The 22224-nt window shown below is 46.7% G+C and overlaps 2 protein-coding genes across 2 annotated transcripts in view; one reads left to right on the top strand and one right to left on the bottom strand.

Annotated features, from left to right (window-relative positions):
• Positions 1 to 762: 762 nt before the first annotated feature.
• On the bottom strand, positions 763 to 4259 carry TCTA (T cell leukemia translocation altered). The gene is made up of 3 exons (XM_053599871.1): positions 3832 to 4259; positions 3473 to 3527; positions 763 to 2150 (listed from the first exon to the last, which is right to left on the bottom strand). Exons 1-3 carry the CDS (start codon positions 4052 to 4054, stop codon positions 2108 to 2110), a joined length of 321 nt encoding a protein of 106 aa, XP_053455846.1. The 5' UTR covers positions 4055 to 4259; the 3' UTR covers positions 763 to 2107.
• A 241-nt stretch (positions 4260 to 4500) lies between these two features.
• The window catches only part of RHOA (ras homolog family member A), a 52039-nt gene continuing 34315 nt past the window's right edge, over positions 4501 to 22224 (top strand). The window contains exons 1-2 of the mRNA XM_053599870.1: positions 4501 to 4656; positions 11543 to 11619. The gene's annotated coding sequence lies outside the window, so the exon portion shown is untranslated. The remainder of the gene's footprint in view (positions 4657 to 11542; positions 11620 to 22224) is intronic.

Here is a 22224-nt window from a genome sequence, read left to right as displayed (position 1 = left end):
ACCTCCTAGGCTTAAGCGATTCTCTTGCCTCAGCCTCCCAAGTAGCTGGGACTACAGGTGCCTGCCAGAACACCCGGCTTTTTTTTTTTTTTTTTGGTAGAGATGGGGTCTCAACTCTGGCTCATGCTGGTCTTGAATCTCTGAGCTCAGGGCATTCCACTTGCCTTGGCCTCCCAGGGTGCTAGGATTATAGGCGTGAGCCACCAGACCCGGCCTAGCATCATTTTTCTTTGTCCACATGGCTCTTGAGGTGTCAACCCAACACATGCCTTTCTGGCCTCCAAAACAGGCTTGGAATAGGTTCCCCTTGAGAGGGGTCAGGTCTTTTTTTTTGTAGAGACAGTCTCACTTTATGGCCCCTTGGTAGAGTGCCATGGCATCACACAGCTCACAGCAACCTCCAACTCCTGGGCTTAAGCAATTCTCTTGCCTCAGCCTCCCGAGTAGCTGGGACTACAGGTGCCCGCCACAACGCCCAGCTATTTTTTGGTTGCAGTTCAGCTGGGGCCGGGTTTGAACCCGCCACCCTCGGTATATGGGGCTGGCGCCTTACCGACTGAGCCACAGGCGCCGCCCGAGGGGTCAGGTCTTTAAGAACTAATGTGGATTAGATACCCCATCACTGCTCCTCTAGGTAGCAGCTTCACCTCTATCTCTGCAAGTTGTATCTGTGTCCTGAGGGGCAACAGCTTCCAGAATGTTCCTTCTCCAGTTGCCCTATGCATGCACGTCCTTGTCTTGTCTAAATAACCACATAGCTGATGAATTTCCATGTTTAATAAGCCATGTCCTCAGTTAAGCATGGGGTGAAATGTACCCTGATTCTGTTTGTGGGTGGGCCTGGGGCTGCAAAGACCATCACTGGCCAGATAGAAGACATGTCTGCAGTGGGAACATGTGCCAGTGTATCTCTGCCAGAAAGACAACCTAAGCAAAGGCAGCCAGCTGGAAATGTGATATCCAACAGAAAGGAGGTATGCACCAGGACACTAAGGTAGCTGATGGCCCAGCAGAGGGAGACAGAAGTATAGCAATCAGGGAAGAAGGCAGATCAAGGGACACAAGGCTTTCAGGAACTGGTGTTCTGCTTGGGCATTTGCCACCTATACCTTTGGAACTCACATTGTAAAGGCGGCAGGGCTTGCCAAGCCTGATTTTACTGTTGAGGGTTCCCATAGGCTCAGATGGTGCTAGTGGGAAGGAACTGAGCATATAGGCTTAGGATGGGACTCCTCTTTGTATCAGGTCCAGATAGGAAATGAGGCTGTGGGGCATGATGGGACCATTTTGCACTAACTGCTTAGTACCTCCTTAGTAGAGGGCAAGATACAAACACAAGATCCCATGGGTAATTAAGTAATGGAGGCCACCCCAAGGGCTAAGCTGGTGGGCTCTGCCTCTTTTAGGCACCCTGCTTACTCCTAAGAAGGACTGAGAGGAATAGTAGTAGGACAGTTGGGAAATGACAATTTCCTTTGCTTGGCTAACGCCTGGAGAGCTCTGGCTGGGCTAGGCAGATGGTGTTTGGTGCCTCTGTCTAGAGGAGGCCAGTAGGGCACCCTGCCTTAGATGTGAATCGTCAGCTAAGTAGCCATAGAGTATAAGGCCTGGCCCAGGCCAGGATTTCCTGGCTCCTTGGCAACAAATCAAAACCAAAGAAATTCAGGAAGCACAAAACTTAGTGGAGAACAGACTTCCCATGAACATCCCAGAGCTGATAAACCTCAGGCTTCCTCTTAGAGGGACAAATCTTCATGGGATCACATCCTGGGGGATAGGAAAAAGGGACAGGAAAAAACCAAAGACAAAAAATGGACTATTGGCCTCCCTAATCCAGAGGCTTCTCCTGAGCTAAGTGAGGAGGAGCACAACTACCTTCCTCAAGGCACGCACATAAGGGTAAAGGCAAATTCATTCTCCCAGCGCCTAGGGCTGTTGAGGTGGCAAGGCTAAGGGCAGTGGTGGCCTAGCCCTCCAAGCACTGGAGTACTCCTTGTCCCCAACCCTGAGCTCCCACAGTAGTTCTTGGGGTCTGGGTAGCCGCAAAACCCAGTGTTGAATTCAGCAAACCCAGTGATGGCCTTGGCGATCCTTCTGCTTCCTTCCTTTATTCTCTGTGGGTTTTGAAAGGTTCGTTTGCTGCCATTTCCCTGAAAATGATGGAGACAGAAAAGAGAGGGGTTATCCCATGGACAGCAGAACAATCCCTAAGATTGGTTCTCCCCAGCCCTTGGGGGCTGAGCTAGGCTCAGTAAGGCCACATTGTAAACTAGATGTCTCTGCTAATCTCTGACAGTCCACGCTGGGCCTACCACCTTCCCTGTAGACACAATCTTCCCCTGGTTCCCCACCTTAGGGCACTGCGATCCTTCCATTGGTGGCTAAGATAGAAACCTGGGCATGGCGGCCTTTCTAACTGGTCTCTAGCTTTCTTGGATCCTTTTATCTACTTGCCATGAAGCAGGTATTTATAAAGGCAAATTAGGTCACACCACAGCCAGCCCTGCTGAGTCAGTACTTCACTGGCTCCCTGGGACCAACATGCTCTCATGCTCAAGCTCAAGCATCACAGCTTTATCTATTCTTCAAATATGTCACCCTTGTCCTTGCTCCTTGATCTTGCTCTATCCATTCCATTTGTCTGGTATACTATGCCACCATGGTCTTTGATCTCAACTTAGGTTTCTTGGGTGAAGCCTTCCCTGACCACCCATACTGCTACCTTCCCCTTATCAATCTCTGGCTCCCCCTGTGAGTAAGGCCTAGATTGTTCATGTTCTCTGGGACCCTGCCATGTGGCAGGAGCTCAGAGATTAGCTGAATGAATGCCCTAATTAGTGAGTTCACATTTTTAGAGATGAGGAGGCTGATTCTCATAAGGTCAGATATTGTGCTAGGGACAGAAGTTCCTGCCTGTTTTTTTTTGGAGACAGTCTCATTTGGCACCCTTGGTAGAGTGCTATGCCATCATAGTTCACAGCAACCTCAAACTCTAGGGCCCAAGCCATTCTCTTGCCTCAGCCTCCCAAGTAGCTGAGACTACAGGCACCTGCCACAATGCCCAGCTGAGACGAGGTCTCAATCTGGTCAGATAGATCTCAAACCCAAGAGCTCAGGCAAACTCCCTGCCTTGGCCTCCCAGAGTGCTAGGATACAGGCCTGAACCACCATGCCCAGCCCCCAAATTCATGCCTTCTCAACGGAGGGGTTTGCCTGGAGTGGAATCCAAACGACCTGCCACTTAATTTCTTTGAAATTATGACGATACTACTCCCTACCCCACAGGTAGCTAATGGACTGCCCAGACACTGGCGACACTCCAATTTGAAGCCTGACCTCTATGTGTAGCCTTGAAGCTTGCTGCAAAGCCCATTAGCCAGTGTCCTGTATCCTTAGAACTCCCCTTCCCATCACCACCACAGTGTCCTTGGACAGCCAAGCATGGGGCTGAGGTAGGGACAGATGTACTCACCATGAAGGGAAATGCGTGGAGCCATCAGGTGTGGATCCATTCTGACTGCCCAGACCTGGAGGCAGGAACACATCCAGAGCTGCAGCAGGCTGCGGTTAAGAATCTGAGCAGGTTATTAGCCTAGGTCAGGTTAGGGGGCCGCTGGCATTGTTTGATGGACAGTGTAGTGAGGGTCCTAAGGACTAGTGGTATTGTCTGGTGAGGGTTTTGAGGAGCAGTTACATTATGATGGGTAGACTGGTGGGGATTCTGGTATAAAATGATATGGTGGCATGGGTCAGGGTACAACACCAAGTTCTGATGAGGCTCTTGGGGGATGTGGGGGTGGCTAGCCCACGGAGGTTCGTAGGGAGCCTCACCTGGGCGGTGATACAACCCGGTTACCGTGTTCCCGTAGAACCCCCACGCCAGCTGGATGCCCAGGAGACTTAGCACCAACCACAGCAGCAGCAATTTGAAGAGGGTTACGCGCATATCCTGCGCCTCCCACTCCCGCAAGAACTCGCTGCCTAGAGCGCCCAGAGCGCCCAACAGCGTGGCCAGCAAAGCTTGCAAAGACTGCCCAGACCAGGGTTCCGCCATGACTGGCCCACGGCCTACCCGGTGTCGTCACCGTAGTCTCCACCACGCAGGCGTGTGGTCTTCCGGGCCAGCCTCGTTAGTGCGCACGCGTAAACCCAGACAGGGAGCTCTTACCTCGCTTGCGCGAAGAGTTGGCAGTTTAGGGAGGAGTATTAAGACCGCGCACGCGCATCAAGCCCCACCCTGTTCACTTAATGGATGAGTGACTCCAAGAGTATAAAATAGCAACCAGGTCTTTTATAGCCCAGAGTTCCCGTGATGCTCCACGCGGCTGCAATGATTGGTTAAGCGTCGTGCTGTTAGGGCGTGGACGCCCTCCTGGGCAATCGTGGTTGAGCTGTGAGTGCGCGCGCGTGCGCGGGGCCGCGACTGTGGCTGGCTCGAGCCCGCTGGGCGCTCGGGGGCGCGCACGTCGCTCCCCGCCCTCCTGCCGCCGCCCGCCCTCGCTCGCTCGCGCTCCCCGCCCGCCGCCTGCGGTCCTCCGTCGGTTCTTTGGTTAGTCTGAGGTTGCCCCTTCAGCTACCGGCTCTCGTCTTCAAGCTTGGGACTGGCGGACGAGCGTACTTGGGAGGAAGAGGCTGGAGTCGGAGTCGTCGCTTGAGGTGAGCGGGAGTGTTCTCTTCAAGCGCCACGGTGCCCCGGCCCGCCCGCCCGCCCGGCACTCTTCCGGCCACCCGCCCGCCGCCCAGCGGCGGCCGCGCCCCACCTGCTGCTCCCGGCTGGCCGCCGGGTCCCGGGTCCTGACTCTTGGCCCTGCCGGGAGCCCCGCGCCCCGAGGCAGCTGCCCCGCCCGCGTAGTCCCCGGAAGCGCGCCCAGTTGCCTCGCCTCCTGTGCCCCTTCCCCCGCCCGACCGGCCTTGTGGAGCCTAAGCCGCCCGCCCGCGGTCCCTGGCTCTTCCTCTCTCCCTGCAGCGCTGGGCAGGGCGGGGGCTCCGGGCCGGGCGGGCGAAGCGCGCGTGGTTGTCGGAGTTGAAATGGGAAAGAAACTCTTTCCAACTCCATTTTACCTTTTGCATTTATCGGAGACTTTATCACCGATCGCCGTTGAAGTCCTGTTATGCTTTGGGTAGATTTCTTTTAATGCGGTATTCTTAGAGATTGTGTAAGTAATAGATGGTGTTGAAATCTTAGGACTGTGTAGAAGAAAAGGTATTTTCCAGTTGAAGAAAGAAGTCACTTCAGTGATTTAAGCGATGTTGCATGAAAATAGATGCAGTTCTGCTTAGTCTAAATTAGTACCTTGATTGGGAATCACCTAAGTATGTGTACTTATTGGATCCGCAGTAACAGCTCCTCTTCATTAAATAGTACTAGTTTCATCCCACTTTTAAAAATAGTACTAATTTTAGGGCAGCGCCTGTGGCTCAAAGGAGTAGGGCACCAGCCCCATATGCCGGAGGTGGTGGGTTCAAACCCAGCCCTGGCCAAAAACTGCAAAAAAAAAAAAAAAAAAAAAGCCCTAATTTTAAAACTTTCTTGTGACTTGTTTGGTTTTTATCTTTAAGACGTTCTTTTGAAATGTTTCTTGCAGGTGTGTAATCACTTCTCTTGTCAAATCTAAAGGGGAGAAAATATCTTAAAAACCAAAAACACCCATACTTTAAAATGTTTTATGTGATGAGACTTTTTCAATTTAGTGTCACACACCCAAATGTGTACTGTGTACCATGTGGGTGATTGTTACCTTATACAAGGATAGGTAGATCTTTGGAAAATTTTTGAGACTTGGTACAGGTGACGTTATTTGTACTGAAAACACTAGACTTTTTTTTTTTTTGGAGACAGTCTCACTATGTCCCCCTGGGTAGAGAGCTGTGGTCTCACAGCTCACAGCAACCTCAAACTCTTGGGCTTAAGCCATTCTCTTTCCTCAGCTTCCCAAGTAGCTGGGGCTACAGGCACCCGCCACAATGCCCAGCTGTTTTTGTTGTTGTTGTTGCAGTTGTTTAGTTGGCCCCGGGCCAGGTTTGAACCTGCCACCCTTGGTGTATGTGACTGGCACGGTAACCATTGTGCTATAGGAACAGAGCCAATACTAGATTTATTCTTGTAAAGAATGGCTTGGTTGAAGGATCTCTTGATAAATTGTCTTGATTCATTCCATCTGCTTCAGTAGAACACAGATGACTCTTGGGGACATAAAGTATATAAGATGCAACTTGATTTCAGTCCAAGTCTAGTGCTATCTATCTATCTTTTGTTCTCATAAAAATCTGTGCTGGAAGTAAGAAGCAAATGGGAATACTGTATCTTCATAGATCCAGAATTTTAAATGTAAAAGCTCCTTCAGGATTGGTATTCTAACCCCATTTGCAGATGAGGAGACTGAGTCCCAGAGACTTAAATTTCCCTAGAGTGTACTAGAAAGTTTTTTTTTTCTCTGCACGGTATTCTCCATGTACTCCTAAATAAAATTCAGGACTTCTTTTATACCTTGTTGGTTGTGCATATTTTGGAGAATCTGAAAAATTTATTTACCAAACAAGTTTCAGTTCATTAGTTTTCACAGCATTCTCCCCCTCTAACTGTAGCCAGTTGAAGGAGAGAGATAATGTACAGGGAACCTGGCTGACTTAGTCATGGCTTTCGGTGTTTGGTTCCTCTTGACGGACCAACTTCTAGAGCAAGGCCCAGACTTCCCTGCTCCAAGGCCAACGTGATTATGTCAAGCTAATTTTAGGCAACTGTGGGCCCTTTTGACTCTTGATTTGGGGTACTGTATATTATCAAGAAAACAGTCAACCTATGCACATGTGTGGTATTGTTGGAGTGTTTTTATAGTCCTGGTCTTTTTCTGTAAGCTCCCTTAAAAGTTAAAAATTTACCTGGTCATGTGGGGGTGTAAGTTCTTAGGAGAGTAAAAACAGGTAGCTCTTCAGGTGTTGTCAATGGGGTGGGGTCCAAGTGGTGATTGGAGGAGGAGGTTGGGTGCTCCTTCGGTCTTCTTAATTATCCTAGCCAACTGAGAGATTTATGTTACCAGTGAGAAGAGTGATTTCAACTTCTAAGAGAACTGATTTGAGCTTAATGGGGTTAGAGAACACCTTCATTTTAATTGCATTTTGGATGTTAGTGATAATGATAAATGGTACATAATCACTGGACTTAAAAAATTTGCCATATGTTTATAGTTTTGAAAGGTTCCTATATTTTATCCTTCCCTCCATATACTTTGTCCCTGATGCACCTGTCCACTGGAACTGTTTGTACCTACCCATTAAAACAGTGGTTCTCAACCAGTGGGTACTGTATTAAAGGGCCACAGCATTAGGAAGGTTGAGAATCACTGCATTAAAATCACTCAATTTTAGACTTACAGTGTTAAACGTTACTTTAATAGTGTTAAATCTTATTCTGCTTTTGGGGGACATGTTCACTGTTAAGTATTTATGAGGCTGATAAATTAAAATTCCAAGACAGTTTGAAGTTAGTGATTACTATAAAGTCCCTATTTTAAGTGTTTCTATTTCAAGAGACTTTTTTTTTTTTTGAGACACAGTCTCATTATGTCACCCTCGGTAGAGTGCTATGGCGTCACAGCTCACAGCAACCTCAAACTCTTGGGCCTAAGCGATTCTCTTGCCTCAGCCTCCCAAGTAGCTAAGACTACAGGCGCCTGCCACAATGCCCGGCTGTCAAGTGACTCATTTTTAATCTGTGGTGGTGTAGTATTAAGTGAAGGCCTTTGTATACTTATAATTATGGTAGTCGTGTGACTGAAAATCAGGCGCAGAAGCTCCTCATTCTGGCTGTTGGTCTCAAGTTTATTGGTGCTTCTTCCACATGATTCTGAATGCATTTTTATAGCTAATAATAATAAAAATATGATTGAACGTATTTAACACTCTGTTAAATTGCAATTGGTATGCAGTTTATACCAAACTGAGGTTGATTTTTTTTTTTTTTTAATTTTGTTTTTTTTTGTAGAGACAGAGTCTCACTTTATGGCCCTCGGTAGAGTGCCCTGGCCTCACACAGCTCACAGCAACCTCCAACTCCTGGGCTTAAGCGATTCTCTTGCCTCAGCCTCCTGAGCAGCTGGGACTACAGGCGCCCGCCACAACGACAAAATAAAATTTTTTTTTTTTAAAGAATGGGCAAATATGGTTAAGTGTATTTATGGTAGTATAAATTTAAGTGAAGGGAAAAAGGCAAGTATAAGCAGCTTAATAAGTTTGGAGTGAAAGGACAAATGAGAGAGAACATGAGATTAGAGAAATGGATAGGGGCCAGATTCAGGGCCTTTAGGACATGGGAAGTTCTTTGGGTTTGTTCTGAGTGTAGGGAATGACATGATGACATAATCTGATATTAAAAGAAAAAAAATCAAGGCTCGGTGCCCATAGCACAGTGGTTACGGCGCCAGCCACATACACTCAGGCTGGCGGATTCGAACCCAGCCTGGCCTGCTAGACAACAATGACAACTGCAACAAAAAAAATAGCTGGGCGTTTTGGTGGGTGCCTTGTAGTCCAGGCTACTGGGAGGCTGAGGCAAGAGAATTGCTTAAGCCCAAGAGTTGGAGGTGCTGTGAGCTGTGACACTACAGCACTATACCGAGGGCGATGTAGTAAGACTCTGTCTCAAAAAAAAAAAAAAATCAAAACTAGAATCATTCATTGTGAGTAGGGGTATATCTGAATCCATTTTGACTTTAAATAATAAACTAATACCAATAATTTCTGGCAAAGATATAAAAATATTTACCTAATCTTATTAATTTCCTTGACCTAATGACTTCATTCTGGTTTTCTTTTTTTTTTTTTTTTTGCGTTTTTTGGCCAGGGCTGGGTTTAGAACCTGCCAACTCCTGTGTATGGGGCTGGTGCCCTACTCCTTGAGCCACAGGCGCAGCTCACTTTATTCTATTTTGTTTGAAGCCGTAAGTTTTCTGACAGTTGCCTTTCAGTGTGTAATTTCTTTGTAATAGCTATGTTTATAAGGAAATGTAATTTGATGAAAAAAGTCATTAAAGGGCGGCGCCTGTGGCTCAGTGAGTAGGGCGCCGGCCCCATATGCTGAGGGTGGCGGGTTCAAACCCGGCCCCGGCCAAACTGCAACAAAAAAATAGCCAGGTGCTGTGGCAAGCACCTGTAGTCCCAGCTACTCGGGAGGCTGAGGCAAGAGAATCGCTTAAGCCCAGGAGCTGGAGGTTGCTGTGAGCTGTGTGATGCCACGGCACTCTACCAAGGGCCATAAAGTGAGACTGTCTCTACAGAAATGACTTTTTTTTCTCTACCAAAAAAAAAAAAGTCATTAAAATATTTGCTGTGTCTAGGTGGTAGGGATACAGATATTTATTGTAAAATTCTTTTTTTCTTTTCAGAGACAGAGTCTCACTTTGTCTCCCCAGGTAGAATGCTGTGGCGTCACAGCTCACAGCAACCTCCAGTTCGTGGACTTAGGCGATTCTCTTGCCTCAGCTTCCCAAGTAGCTGGGACTACAGGCGCCGTCACAACACCCGGCTATTTTTTTCTTTCTTTCTTTTTTTTTTTTTTTGTAGAGACAGAGTCTCACTTTATCGCCCTTGGTAGAGTGCTGTGGCATCACACAGCTGAGAGCAACCTCCAACTCCTGGGCTTACGCAATTCTCTTGCCTTAGCCTCTTGGGTAGCTGGGACTACAGGCGCCTGCCACAATGCCCGGCTATTTTTTTGTTGCAGTTTGGCCAGGGCCGAGTTTGAACCTGCCACCTTCCGTATATGGGGCTGGTGCCCTACCCACTGAGTCAAAGGCGCCGCCCCACTGGCTATTTTTTGTTGCAGTTTGGCTGGGGTCGGTTTGAACCCGCCACCCTCGGTATATGGGGCCAGTGCCCTACTCACTGAGCCACAGGTGCCGCCCTATTGTAAAATTCTTTTAACTTTGAAGTTTTTATTATAAAGTGTTGGGGAAAATTTACAGAAGATTCATTAGCTTATACCTTTTTTCTTTTTTTTTTTTTTGCTTTAAAAAGGCAACATCAATTTATGCACTATTTGGAAATTTAGGTTGACAGTATAGATTTTGTGTTAAGTGAAAGATCAAAAATTGTATAAATGTGATAAATTTGATGGTATGTCAAAAATGAAATTCTGCACAATTGCTAAGTCATGGAAGAAGCCCAAGTGCCCATCAACCCACGAATGGACTAGCAAGTTGTGGTACATGTATACCATGGAATATTATGCAGCCTTAAAGAAAGACGGAGACTTTACCTCTTTCATGTTTACATGGATGGAGCTGGAACATATTCTTCTTAGCAAAGTATCTCAGAAATGGAAGAAAAAGTATCCAATGTACTCAGCCCTACTGTGAAGCTAATTTATAGCTTTCAGCTGAAGGCTATAGCCCGACTATAGCACAAGAATATGGGGAAAGGGCCAAGGAAGGGAGGGGGGAGGGAGGTAATGGGTGGGGCCACACCTACCGTGCATCTTAGAATGGGTACAGGCGAAACTTTCTAAATGCAGAACACAAATGTGTACATACAATAACTAAGAAAATGCCATGAAGGCTACGTTGAACAGTTTGATGAGAATATTTCAGATTGTGTATGAAACCAGCACATTGTACCACTTGATTGCACTAATGTACACAGCTATGATTTAACAATAAAAAAAATGTACTTTAGGGCTGCGCCTATGGCTGAGTGAGTAGGGCGCTGGCCCCATACGCCGAGGGTGGCCGGTTCAAGCCCAGCCCCCGCCAAACTGCAACAAAAAATAGCCAGGCGTTGTGGCGGGCGCCTGTAGTCCCAGCTGCTCAGGAGGCTGAGGCAAGAGAATCGCTTAAGCCCAAGAGTTAGAGGTTGCTGTGAGCCGTGTGACACCATGGCACTCTACCCGAGGGCGGTACAGTGAGACTCTGTCTCTACAAAAAAAAAAAAAAAGTACTTTAAAAAAAAAATTAAATTCTGCACTTTTTCCCTCTCCTGGACTACTTACTGAGGAGTTACTTAACAGAAGTTTGGGCAAGCCCATTTACTTCCTGTCCTTTGTTTCTTTTCCTGGTAAAGTGAATAGATACAAGTTGGGCTTAGTGGCTCACAGCTGTAATCCTAGCATTCTGGGAGGCTGAGGCAAGAGGATCTTTTGCGTTCAAGAATTTGAGGTTGCTGTGACCTTAGCACAGCATTCTACCAGGGTGACACAGTAAGACTCTTGTCTCAAAAAAAAAAAGTGTATAGGGCTAGGGGCAGTGGCTCACTTGAGGCCTATAATCCCAGCACTCTGGGTGGCTGAGGAGAGTAGATTGCCTGAGCTCACAGGTTTGAGACCAGCCTGAGCAAGAGCAAGACCCCGTCTCTAAAAATAACTGGGTGTTGTGGTGGGTGCCTGTAGTCCCAGTTACTTTGAAGGCTGAGGCAAGAGAATTGCTTGAGCCCAAGAGTTTGAGGTTGCTATGAGTTTTGATGCCACGGCACTCCACCGAGGGTGACAAAGTGAGACTGTCTCAAAAGAAAAGTGAATAGGTATAATTCTTGTTTTATTTTATATGTTTTATAGCCTTTCATCTCAGAAATTCAAGCTACTTGGTACAACTTGTTCTACGCAGGCCGTGCATCGTACAAGGCATTTGTAAGGTATGTAAATAGATGTTAAGTCTTCTTCAATTTCCCTTTCACTGTGGAAGACAGATTATTATTAATGTAAATTCTGGAAATGTGAGTATATCATCACTATTAATGATCATCTCATTCACAAATCTCTTGGATCTTTATCTTACTCCAGAATGTCCCTCTGAGTTTCATTTTGTCGCCCTCAGTAGAGTGCTCTGGCATCACAGCTCACAGCCACTTCAAACTCTTAAGTGGGCTTAAGTGATTCTTTTCCCTCAGCCTCCCAAGCATCTGGGACCACAGGTACCCACCACAAGTCCTGGCTATGTTTTTTTTTTTTTTTTTGGCAGTTGTCATTGATGTTTAGCTGGCCCGGGCCTGGTTCAAACCACCAGCCTTGCTGCATGTGGCCATGGGTGCCAAGCCCCAACTGACATACTCTTCCTTCAGTAAAGTTATATTTCCAAACCTCTCCTTTGCTTAACCTTTAAGGAGATGAACTTGCTATATGACGTACATACTATTACTTCTGAACCTTTCCCATTTTATTCCTCTTGTTCTTCATCTTTTCTTTTCTTTTTCTTTTTTCTTTTTTTTTTTTTTGAGATAGAGTCTCACTTTGTCACCCTTGATAGAGTGCGATGGCATCACAGCTCACAGCAACCTCAAACTCTTGGGCTTAAGTGATTCTCTTGCCTCAGCCTCCCAAGTAACTGGGACTACACCCATTACAGCTCTTGGCTTTTTTTTTTCCCCCCTTGCAGTTTTTGGTCCGGGCCAGGTTTGAACCCACCACCTCCAGTATGTGGGGCTAGTGCCCTACTCCTTTGAGCCACGGGTGCCACCCCGCTTGGCTATTTTTTGAGAGGAGATCTCACTCTGGCTGAGGCTGGTCTAGAATCAGTGTGCTCAGGCAATCCACCCTCTACAGCCTCCCAGAGTGCTAAGATTACAGGCCTGGGCCACCTCACCCAGCCTACAGTCCTCCTTTTTTTTTTGAGACAAAGTCTCACTATGTTGCCCTTGGTAGAGTGCTGTGGCATCACAGCTCACAGCAATTCAAACTCTTGGACTTAAGCAATTTTTTTGCCTCAGTCTCCCAAGTAGCTGGGACTACAGACACCCACCACAACGACCGGCTATTTTTTTGTTGCATTTGTCATTGTTGATTTTAGCTGGCATGGGCTGGGTTCAAACCTGTCAGCCTTGGTGTATGTGGCCGGCGTCCTACCCATTGAGCTACATGTGCTGCCCATCCTCTTCCTTTCATAGCATTGTTTCCTTTGGGCCTTTAAAACTTAACTTTATGTAGAAACAAAGGAGAATTTACTTTGTAAGTCTGGGTGCAGTGGCTCACAGCTGTAATCCCTGCACTTTGAGAGGTAGAGGCAGGTGGATTGTTTGAGCTCAGGAGTTTGAGGCCAGCCTGAGCAAGAGCCAGAACCTTATCTCTACTAAAAAATAAAAGCAACTAGCTGGCTGTAGTGTGCACACCTGCAGTCCCAGTTACTTCGGAGGCTGAAGCAAGAGGATTGCTTAAGCCCAAGAGTTTGTGTTTGCTGTGAGATATGACGCCATGCCACTCTACCCAAGGCGACAGAGTGAGACTGTCTCAAAAAAATTAAATAAAATAACAAAACCCAACTTTATACCAAGGGGGCAGATAAAGCCTGTAAGTGGAACGTAATACAAAAGGAAAAATAAGTTATTGGCCTGGTATGGTGGTTCATATGTATAATTCTAGCACTCTAGGAGGCAGCGGTAGAAAGATCCCTTGAACTCAGGAGATAAGACTAGCCTATGCGGGCGGCGCCTGTGGCTCAGTGAGTAGGGCGCCGGTCCCATATGCCGGAGGTGGCGGGTTCAAACCCAGCCCCGGCCAAAAACCACAAAAAAAAAAAAAAAAAAAAAAAGACTAGCCTATGCAAGAGCAAAACTATGTCTTTACTAAAATTTGAAAAAAATTAGCCAGGCACTCTGGTAGGTACCTGTAGTCTGAGCTACTTGGGAGACTGAGGCAGGAGAATTGCTCAAACCCAGGAGTTTGAGGTTGCTGTAAACTAGGCTGGTGTGACACTCTATCCTGGGGCAACAGAGTGAGACTCTGTCTGCCTCCCAGCCACTCATTAACTTGCTTCAGAGAAAACCACTTTACCACTTCCATCATTTCCTGTGGTACTTTCAGAGATACTGTCTGTATGCATACATTATTTCTTTTTTTTTAGAGACAGAGTCTCACTTTGTTGCTCTCGGTGGAGTACTGTGGCATCACAGCTCACAGCAATCTCCAGCTCATGGTTTTCTTGCCTCAAACTCCCGAGTAGCTGGGACTACAGGCGCCTGCCATAGATTCTTTCTTTCTTTCTTTTTCTTTTGAGACAGAGCCTCAAGCTGTCGCCCTGGGTAGAGTGCTGTGGCATCACAGCTCACAGCAACCTCCAACTCCCGGGCTTAGGCAATTCTCTTGCCTCAGCCTGGGACTACAGGTGCAGGCGCCCACCACAACACCTGGCTATTTTTTTGTTGCAGTTTGGCTTGGCCGGGTTTGAACCCGCCACCCTTGGTATATGGGCTTGGCGCCCTACCCATTGAGCCACAGGCGCCTCCCCACAGTGTTCTATATCTTATGCTTTCTCTCCTTTTTTTTTTTTTTGTAGAGACAGAGTCTCACTTTATCGCCCTCGGTAGAGTGCCGTGGCGTCACACGGCTCACAGCAACCTCTTAACTCTGGGCTTAACGCGATTCTCTTGCCTCAACCTCCCGAGTAGCTGGGACTACAGGCGCCCGCCACAACGCCCGGCTATTTTTTTGTTGCAGTTTGGCCAGGGCTGGGTTTGAACCTGCCACCCTCGGCATATGGGGCCGGCGCCCTACTCACTGAGCCACAGGCGCCGCCCTTTCTCTCCTTTTTTTAAAGAGACAAAGTCTCATTTTCTCGCCCTTGGTAGAATGCCATGGTATCACAGCTCACAACAACCGTCAACTGCTGTGCTTAGGCGATTGATTCTCTTGCCTCAGCCTCCGGAGTAGCTGGGACTACAGGCGCCCGCCACAACGCCCGGCTATTTTTTTGTTGCAGTTTGGTGGGGCCGGGTTTGAACCTGCCACACTCGGTATATGGGGCCAGCGCCCTACTCACTGAGCCAGAGGCACTGCCCTTCCTTTTTTTTTTTTTTTTTTTTTTATTGTTGGGGATTCATTGAGGGTACAATAAGCCAGGTTACACTGATTGCAATTGTTAGGTAAAGTCCCTCTTGCAATCATGTCTTGCCCCCATAAAGTGTAACACACACCAAGGCCCCACCCACCTCCCTCCTGCCCTCTTTCTGTCCCCCCCCATAACCATAATTGTCATTAATTGTCCTCATATCAAAATTGAGTACATAGGATTCATGCTTCTCCATTCTTGTGTTCCTTTTTTTTTTAAAGATTCTCTTTACCACCCTTGGTAGAGTGCTGTGGCATCATAACTCACAGCAACCTCAAACTCTTGGGCTCAAGCAAGCTTCTTGCCTTAGTTTTTCTTTCTTTCTTTTTTTTTTTTGTAGAGACAGAGTCTTACTTTATGGCCCTCGGTAGAGTGCCGTGGCCCCACACAGCTCACAGCAACCTCCAGCTCCTGGGCTTAGGCGATTCTCTTGCCTCAGCCTCCTGAGTGGCTGGGACTACAGGCGCCCACCACAACGCCCGGCTATTTTTTTGGTTGCAGTTTGGCCGGGGCCGGGTTTGAACCCGCCACCCTCGGTATATGGGGCCGGCGCCTTACTGATTGAGCCACAGGCGCCGCCCTCTTTCTTTCTTTTTTCTTTTTCTTTTGTTTTTTGAGACAGAGTATCCCTTTCTCACCCTCTGTAGAGTGCTGGGGCGTTATAGGTTACAGTAACCTCAAACTCCTGGGCTCAAGCGATTCTTTTGCCTCAGCCTCCTGACTAGCTGGAACTATAGGGCCTGGCACAACACCCAACTATTTTTAGAGGTAAGGTCTTGCTCTGGCTCAGACTGGTCTCAAACCTGTAAGCTCAGACAGTCCATCCACCTCGGCCTCCCAAGTGCTGGTATTATAGGCGTGAGCCACCATGCCTGGCTTTGGCTTAGTTTTTCATTTTTAGTAGAGACAAGGTCTTAGTTTTGCTCAAGCTGGTCTCGAATTTGTGAGCTCAAGCAATCCACCCGCCTTGGCCTACCAGAGTGCTAGGATTACGGGTATGAGCCGTCACACCCAGCCATGCTTTCTCCTTAACAATAGATACTGGTGATTTTTTTTTTTTTTTTTGGTAGAGACAGAGTCACGCTTTATCGCCCTTAGTAGAGTGCCATGGCGTCACACAGCTCATAGCAACCTCCAACTTCTGGGCTTAGGAGATTCTCTTGCCTCAGGCTCCTGAGTAGCTGGTACCACAGGTGGCTGCCACATGCCTGACTATTTTTTTGTTGCAGTTCATCCGCGGCCAGTTTTGAACCTGCCACCCTCATTGTATGGGGCTGGGTTTGAATGTGCTCTACCCATTGAGCCACAGGTACCGCCCAGATCTTAGTGATTTTTTTTAAAAAAATTTTATTTATTTATTTATTTTTTAATTAAATCATAGCTGTGTACATTGATATATTCATGGGGCATCATTCACTAGCTTCACAGACCGTTTACCAAGATTCACATATACCCTTGTAAGATTCACCGCTATTTATTTATTTTTTGAGGGAGATAGTTTCACTCTGTCACCCAGGCTAGAGTGCCATGGCCTCAGCCTACCTTTTATAGCAACCTCAAACTCCTAAGCTCAAGCAGTCCTCCAGCCTCAGCCTCCCTAGTAGCTGGAATTCTGGCTTGTGCCATGATGTGTGGCTAATTTTTTTGAGACAGCACCTCAAGCTGTTGCCCTTGGTAGAATGCCGTGGCATTATAGCTCATAGCGACCTCCAACTCCTGGGCTCAAGCGATTCTCCTGCCTCTGCCTCCCAAGTAGCTGGGACTACAGGCGCCTGCCACAGCACCCAGCTATTTTTTGGTTGCAGCTGTCATTGTTGTTTGGTGGGCCCGGGCTGGATTTGAACCCGCCAGCTCAGTTGTATGTGGCTGGCACCTTAGCCACTTGAGCCACAGGTGCTGAGCCTAATTTTTTTCTTTTTAGTCAGAGTCTTAAGCTGTTTCCCTGGGTAGAGTGCTATGACATCATAGCTCACAGTAACCTCCAACTCTTGGGCTCATTTGCTCCTCTTACCTCAGTTTTTCTGTTTTAGTAGAGACGAGGTCTTGCTTTTGCTAAGGCTGGTCTTGAGCTCATGAACTATCCACCCACCTTGGCCTCTCAGAGTGCTAGGATTACAAGCATGAGTCACCTTGACTGACTTGGCTAATTTTTGTTTTGTTTTGTTCTGTTTTTTTGAGTCAAGAGTCTCATTATGTCAACCTCAGTATTGTGTAGTGGCATTGCTGCTTATAGCAACCTCAAACTCTTGGGCTTTGGTGATTCTCTTGCCTCAGCCTCCTAGTAGCTGGGACTATAGGCACCTGCCATGGTGCTTGGCTATTTTGTTGTTGTTGTTGTCATTATTGTTTTAGCAGGCCTGGGCCGTATTTGAATCCACCAGCCCTGGTGTATGTGGCTGGTGCCTTAAGTATTGAGCTACAGGCGTCAAGCCTGGGCTAATTTTTTAATCTTTTTAACAGAGACAGTGTCTTTGCTGAGGCTGATCGCAACTCCTGAGCTTACACCTTACACCTTGGCCTCCCAGAGTGCAGATTACAGGCATGAGCCAGCACCGTTGGCCAGATCTTGGTGATTATTTGGCCAGATAAAGTATACACTAGAGAAATCGTTTGGTAGTTCCTCAAATAGTTAAGTGTAGAATTAATTTATGACCCAGCAATTCTGCTCTTAAGTAAACCCAAAATATCCAAAGGAGGATAAGTACTCAAATACTTTCATATATATGAATATTCACAGCGTCGCTATTTATAATAGTCAAAATGTGGACGTTATCCAAATGTCCACCAATAGATGATAAACAATATGTGGTATGTGAATTATAACATGTATTTAACATGAAAATATGATGCTAAGTAACAGTAGCCAGACATAAGAGGCCACATGCTGATTGCATTTATATGAAAAACTCTAGGCCTGCACTGAGGCTCACACCTGCAATCCTAGCACTCTGGGAGGCAGAGGCAGGAGGATGGCTTGAGCTCAGGAGTTCAAGGCCAGCCTGAGCTAAAGTTAGACCCTCGTCTCTACTAAAAGTAGGAAAAGTAAGCTGGGCATTGTGGTGGGAGGCTGAGGTAGGATTGCTTGAACCCCTTCTCCCCAATACTTAGCAGTCACTAGTTATGTCTCTGTGGAGTTACCTATTCTAGATTTTTCTCTTTTCCTTTTTTTTTTTTTGAGTCTCTATTGTTGAGGCTAGAGCACTAGGGCATTGTCATAGCTTCTAGCAACTTGAAACTCCTGGGTTCCAGCAGTCCTCCAGACTCAGCCTCCTGAGTAGCTGGGACTATATGCACCCACCACAAGGCCCAGGTAAATTTTTCTATTTTTAGTACAGACACAGTCTTGCTGTTAGGCTGGTATTGAACTCTTTAGCTCAAGTGATCCTTCTGCCTTTGTCTCCCAGAGTTCTAGGATTATAGGCGTAAGCCACCAAGCTTGGCCAGAAATTTTTTTTCTTTTGAGACAGAGTCTTTACTCTGTCACCCTGAGTCACAGCCACCTCAAACTCTTGGGCTCCAGTGATTCTCCTGCCTTAGGCTTCTGAGTAGCCAGGACTACAGGCGCCTGCCACAACACCTCGCTAGGTTCTTTGTTTTGTTTTGTTTTTTTTGAGACAGTCTCACTTTGTCACCCTTAGTAGAGTGCAATGGCATCACAGCTCACAGCAACCTCAAACTCTTGGGCTCAAGTGATTCACTTGCCTCAGCCTCCCAAGTAGCTGGGACTACAGGGACCCGCCACAATGCCTGGCTATTTTTTAGGGAGTCTTGCTCTTGCTCAGGCTGGTCTCAAACTTGTGAGCTCAGGCAATCCACCTGCCTTAGTCTCCCAAGTGCTGGGATACCAGGTGTAAGCCACGACACCCAGTTTCCGGCTAGTTTTTCTTTTTTTTTTTTTTGTAGAGACAAAGTCTCACTGTACCGTCCTTGGGTAGAGTGCCGTGGCATCACATGGCTCACAGCAACCTCTAACTCTTGGGCTTACGCGATTCTCTTGCCTCAGCCTCCCGAGCAGCTGGGACTACAGGCGCCCGCCACAATGCCCGGCTATTTTTTTCTTTATTGCAGTTTGGCCGGGGCTGGGTTTGAACCTGCCACCCTCGGCCCTACTCACTGAGCCACAGGCGCCGCCCCCGGCTAGTTTTTCTATTCTTAGTAGAGACAAGGTCTGGCTCTTGATCAGGCTGGTCTGGAACTCATGAGCTCAAGCAGTACACCTGCCTCAGCTTCTCAGAGTGCTAGGATTACAGGTGTGAGCCACTGCGCCTGGCCCAGAAGAAATTATTTTGTTAAAATGTTAGTTGTAGAACCTTGAGAGGAATAGCATCTGGAGCCTGCTTGAAAATATAGGTTCTTGTCTGCATGGTTTTTTTGTTTTTTGGGGGGGTTTTTTTTTGCAGTTTTTGGCCGGGGCTGGGTTTGAACCCGCCACCTCCGGCATATTGGAGCTGGCACCGCACCCCTTTGAGCCACAGGCGCTGCCCACTTGTCTGCATGTTTTCATTAGCAAAATACCCTATCAGGCCATTAGGCAGCTGACTGGGGACTACCTCTGTAAGTCAGCCCTCTAGACAGGACTTGTCTTGGTGGCAATGTAAGTGGGGAGTTAGGCTGCAGGAAGTGCAATCCTGGGTGGTGCCTGTAGCTCAGTGGTTAGGGCCCCAGCCCCATATATTGAGGGTGGCGGGTTCAAACCTGGCCCCAGCAAAACTGCAACAAAAAAATGGCCGGGCATTGTTGCGGGCCCCTGTAGTCCTAGCTACTCGGGTGGCTGAGGCAAGAGAATTGCCTAAGCCCAGGAGCTGGAGGTTGCTGTGAGCTGTGTGACGCCACTGCACTCTACTGAGGGTGATAGAGTGAGGCTCTGTCTCTACAAAAGAAAAAAAAAAAAGAAAATGTAATCCTGATTTTCTGTGCATTCATTTAAGATTAACCTTGGATAGTCAGGCATTGTGATGGGTGCCCATAGTCCCAGCTACTTGGGAGGCTGAGGGAAGAGAATCGCTTAAGTGCAAGAGTTGGAGGTTGCAGTTAGCTGCGACGCCACGGCAGTCTACCGAGGGCGACATAGTAAAAGACTCTGTCTCAAAAAAAAAAAGATAAAAGGATTAACCTTGGAATATTTACATTTTGAGGTGGGTGATTTGGCGCTCTTATTTAGGAAACTTGGAAGTATGCTACCTCAGGGAGTGTTCTTTTCCTTCCTCTCTCCAAGGATCTTAAGTTTGATGTGATTCTCACTTGGCAGAAAATTGGAGGTTTTCTTCCTTGTGCTTTAGGTCTTCTGCTCTTTTTTTTTTTTTTTTTGTAGAGACAGAGTCTCACTGTACCGCCCTCGGTAGAGTGCCGTGGCATCACACGGCTCACAGCAACCTCTAACTCTTGGGCTTACGCGATTTTCTTGCCTCAGCCTCCCGAGCAGCTGGGACTACAGGTACGCGCCACAACACCCAGCTATTTTTCTGTTGCAGTTTGGCCGGGGCTGGGTCCGAACCCGCCACCCTTGGCATATGGGGCCGGCGCCCTACTCACTGAGCCACAGGCGCCGCCCAGGTCTTCTGCTCTTGATATCCAACTGGCCTTTAATGTTATAGAAAGGAAAGCCCTTAAACTGACATGAGCCCTTGGCAACTGCTTTATCAAGATGGCTAAACAATGACAGTAGTAGTTGAGTACTTGAAATAATCCAAAATCTGAAATCTGAGCACTGACATGTCCAAAGGAAATGCTCACTGGAGTATTTCAAATTTTCAGATTTCAGGTACTGAACCAGTAAATATAATGCAAATGACAAGGTGGCCAAAATGTTAATGTATAATTTTAAATTGTACACTGTTTTAAAGTACGCATGAACTTTATGCCCACCCTGTATTCCAAAATCCAAAACACTTCTGGGCCCAATCATTTTGGATATGGGGTACTCAACCTGTACCAGACCCAAACTCATTTTGGACTGATGGGCAAAGGCTAGGGTGGGCCCTTTTGCCAGGGATTTTCCCCCTGTAGTCTCTTTTTTAAAAAAAATTTATTATTAAATCATAGCTGTGTACATTAATGCAATCATGGGGCACCATACACTGGTTTTATATACCATTTGATATATTTTCATCACACTGGTTAACATAGCCTTCCTGGCATTTTCTTAGTTATTGTGTTCAGACATTTATAGTCTACATTTTGTGAGTTTCACATATACCCTTGTAAGATGCACACGTCTTACACACACAAGATCCCACCAATCACCCTCCCTCCGCCATCCTCTCCTCTCCCCTTCCCCATATTCTTAGGTTATAACTGAGTTATAGCTTTCATATGAAAGCCATCAGTTAGTTTCATAGTAGGGCTGAGTACATTGGATACTTTTTCTTCCATTCTTTTTTTTTTTTTTTTTTTTGCAGTTTTTTGCCAGGGCTGGGTTTGAACCCACCACCTCCGGCATATGGGGCCGGCACCCTACCCCTTTGAGCCATAGGCGCTGCCCATTTTTCTTCCATTCTTGAGATACTTCACTAAGAAAACTATGTTCCATCTCTATCCATGTAAACATGAAAGAGGTAAAGTCTCCATCTTTCTTTAAAGCTGCATAATATACCACAACCCCTGTAGTCTCTTAAATCACTTAAGGATAATCCACAACCTTTGGACCAATTCCCCTTGTAGTCTATAAACTAAATAAAAAGCTTTGTTTTCAACTTTAGTTCCCATATATTTAATGGGCTTTTACTGTGTCTAGGCACAGTTCCAGGTGTGGATGAACTTGGAATATATAGGACCTGTTTCTACCAATTACATTGAAACATTTTCAATATAGAGATTTTTTCCTTTGATTTAATGAAACAGTATATATTATGTTCATTTTGGATGTTTACTAATTTCTCTAAACAAAGGAGGAATACAGTGGAATGGAGGATAATTGTAGAACAGGGGAAGCTTATGAAAAGTTTATACTTCCTTTCAACCAGGTTTATGTTTCAACAAAATCTTGTTCCAGTTTTGTTCTTTTTACATTGTCTGGAAAAAAAAGGCTTTATTTTGACCTTAGCTTTCAGTTTTATAGATCTTACAGCTTTACCTCAAGAAAGATGGATTGCAAATGAGAATTATGAATATTTAGGTTGGGACAGGGAGGGATAGCTGCTATAGAAAAAATTTTATTTATTTATTTATTTATTTATTTTTTTTTGAGACAAAGTCTCACCTTATTGCCCTGGATAGAGTGCTGTAGCATCACAGCTCAACAACAACCTCGAACTACTGGGCTTAAGTGATTTTCTTGCCTCAGCCTCCCAAGTAGCTGGGATTACAGGCGCCAGCCAAAACACCCGGCTATTTTCTGGTTGCAGTTGTCATTGTTTCTTGGCAGGCCCCGGCTGGGTTTGAACCCACCAGCTCTGGTGTATGTGGCTGGCGACCCAGTCAC

The sequence above is a fragment of the Nycticebus coucang genome, chromosome 8, assembly GCF_027406575.1.
Source record: "Nycticebus coucang isolate mNycCou1 chromosome 8, mNycCou1.pri, whole genome shotgun sequence".
Taxonomy (NCBI): Eukaryota; Metazoa; Chordata; class Mammalia; order Primates; family Lorisidae; genus Nycticebus; species Nycticebus coucang.
The sequence above is the reverse complement of the archived record's forward strand: the minus strand, read 5'-3'. Positions and strand labels throughout refer to the sequence as shown.

What these genes read in the sequence shown, in the direction of transcription:
- TCTA (XM_053599871.1), bottom strand. Translation starts at nt 4,054, where the DNA reads ATGGCGGAACCCTGGTCTGGGCAGTCTTTGCAAGCTTTGCTGGCCACG. An exon ending in CGGGTTGTATCACCGCCCAG is followed by an intron (nt 3,528 to 3,831) that starts GTGAGGCTCCCT and finishes TCCTGCCTCCAG; the next exon opens with GTCTGGGCAGTCAGAATGGA. An exon ending in TCCACGCATTTCCCTTCATG is followed by an intron (nt 2,151 to 3,472) that starts GTGAGTACATCT and finishes CATCATTTTCAG; the next exon opens with GGAAATGGCAGCAAACGAAC.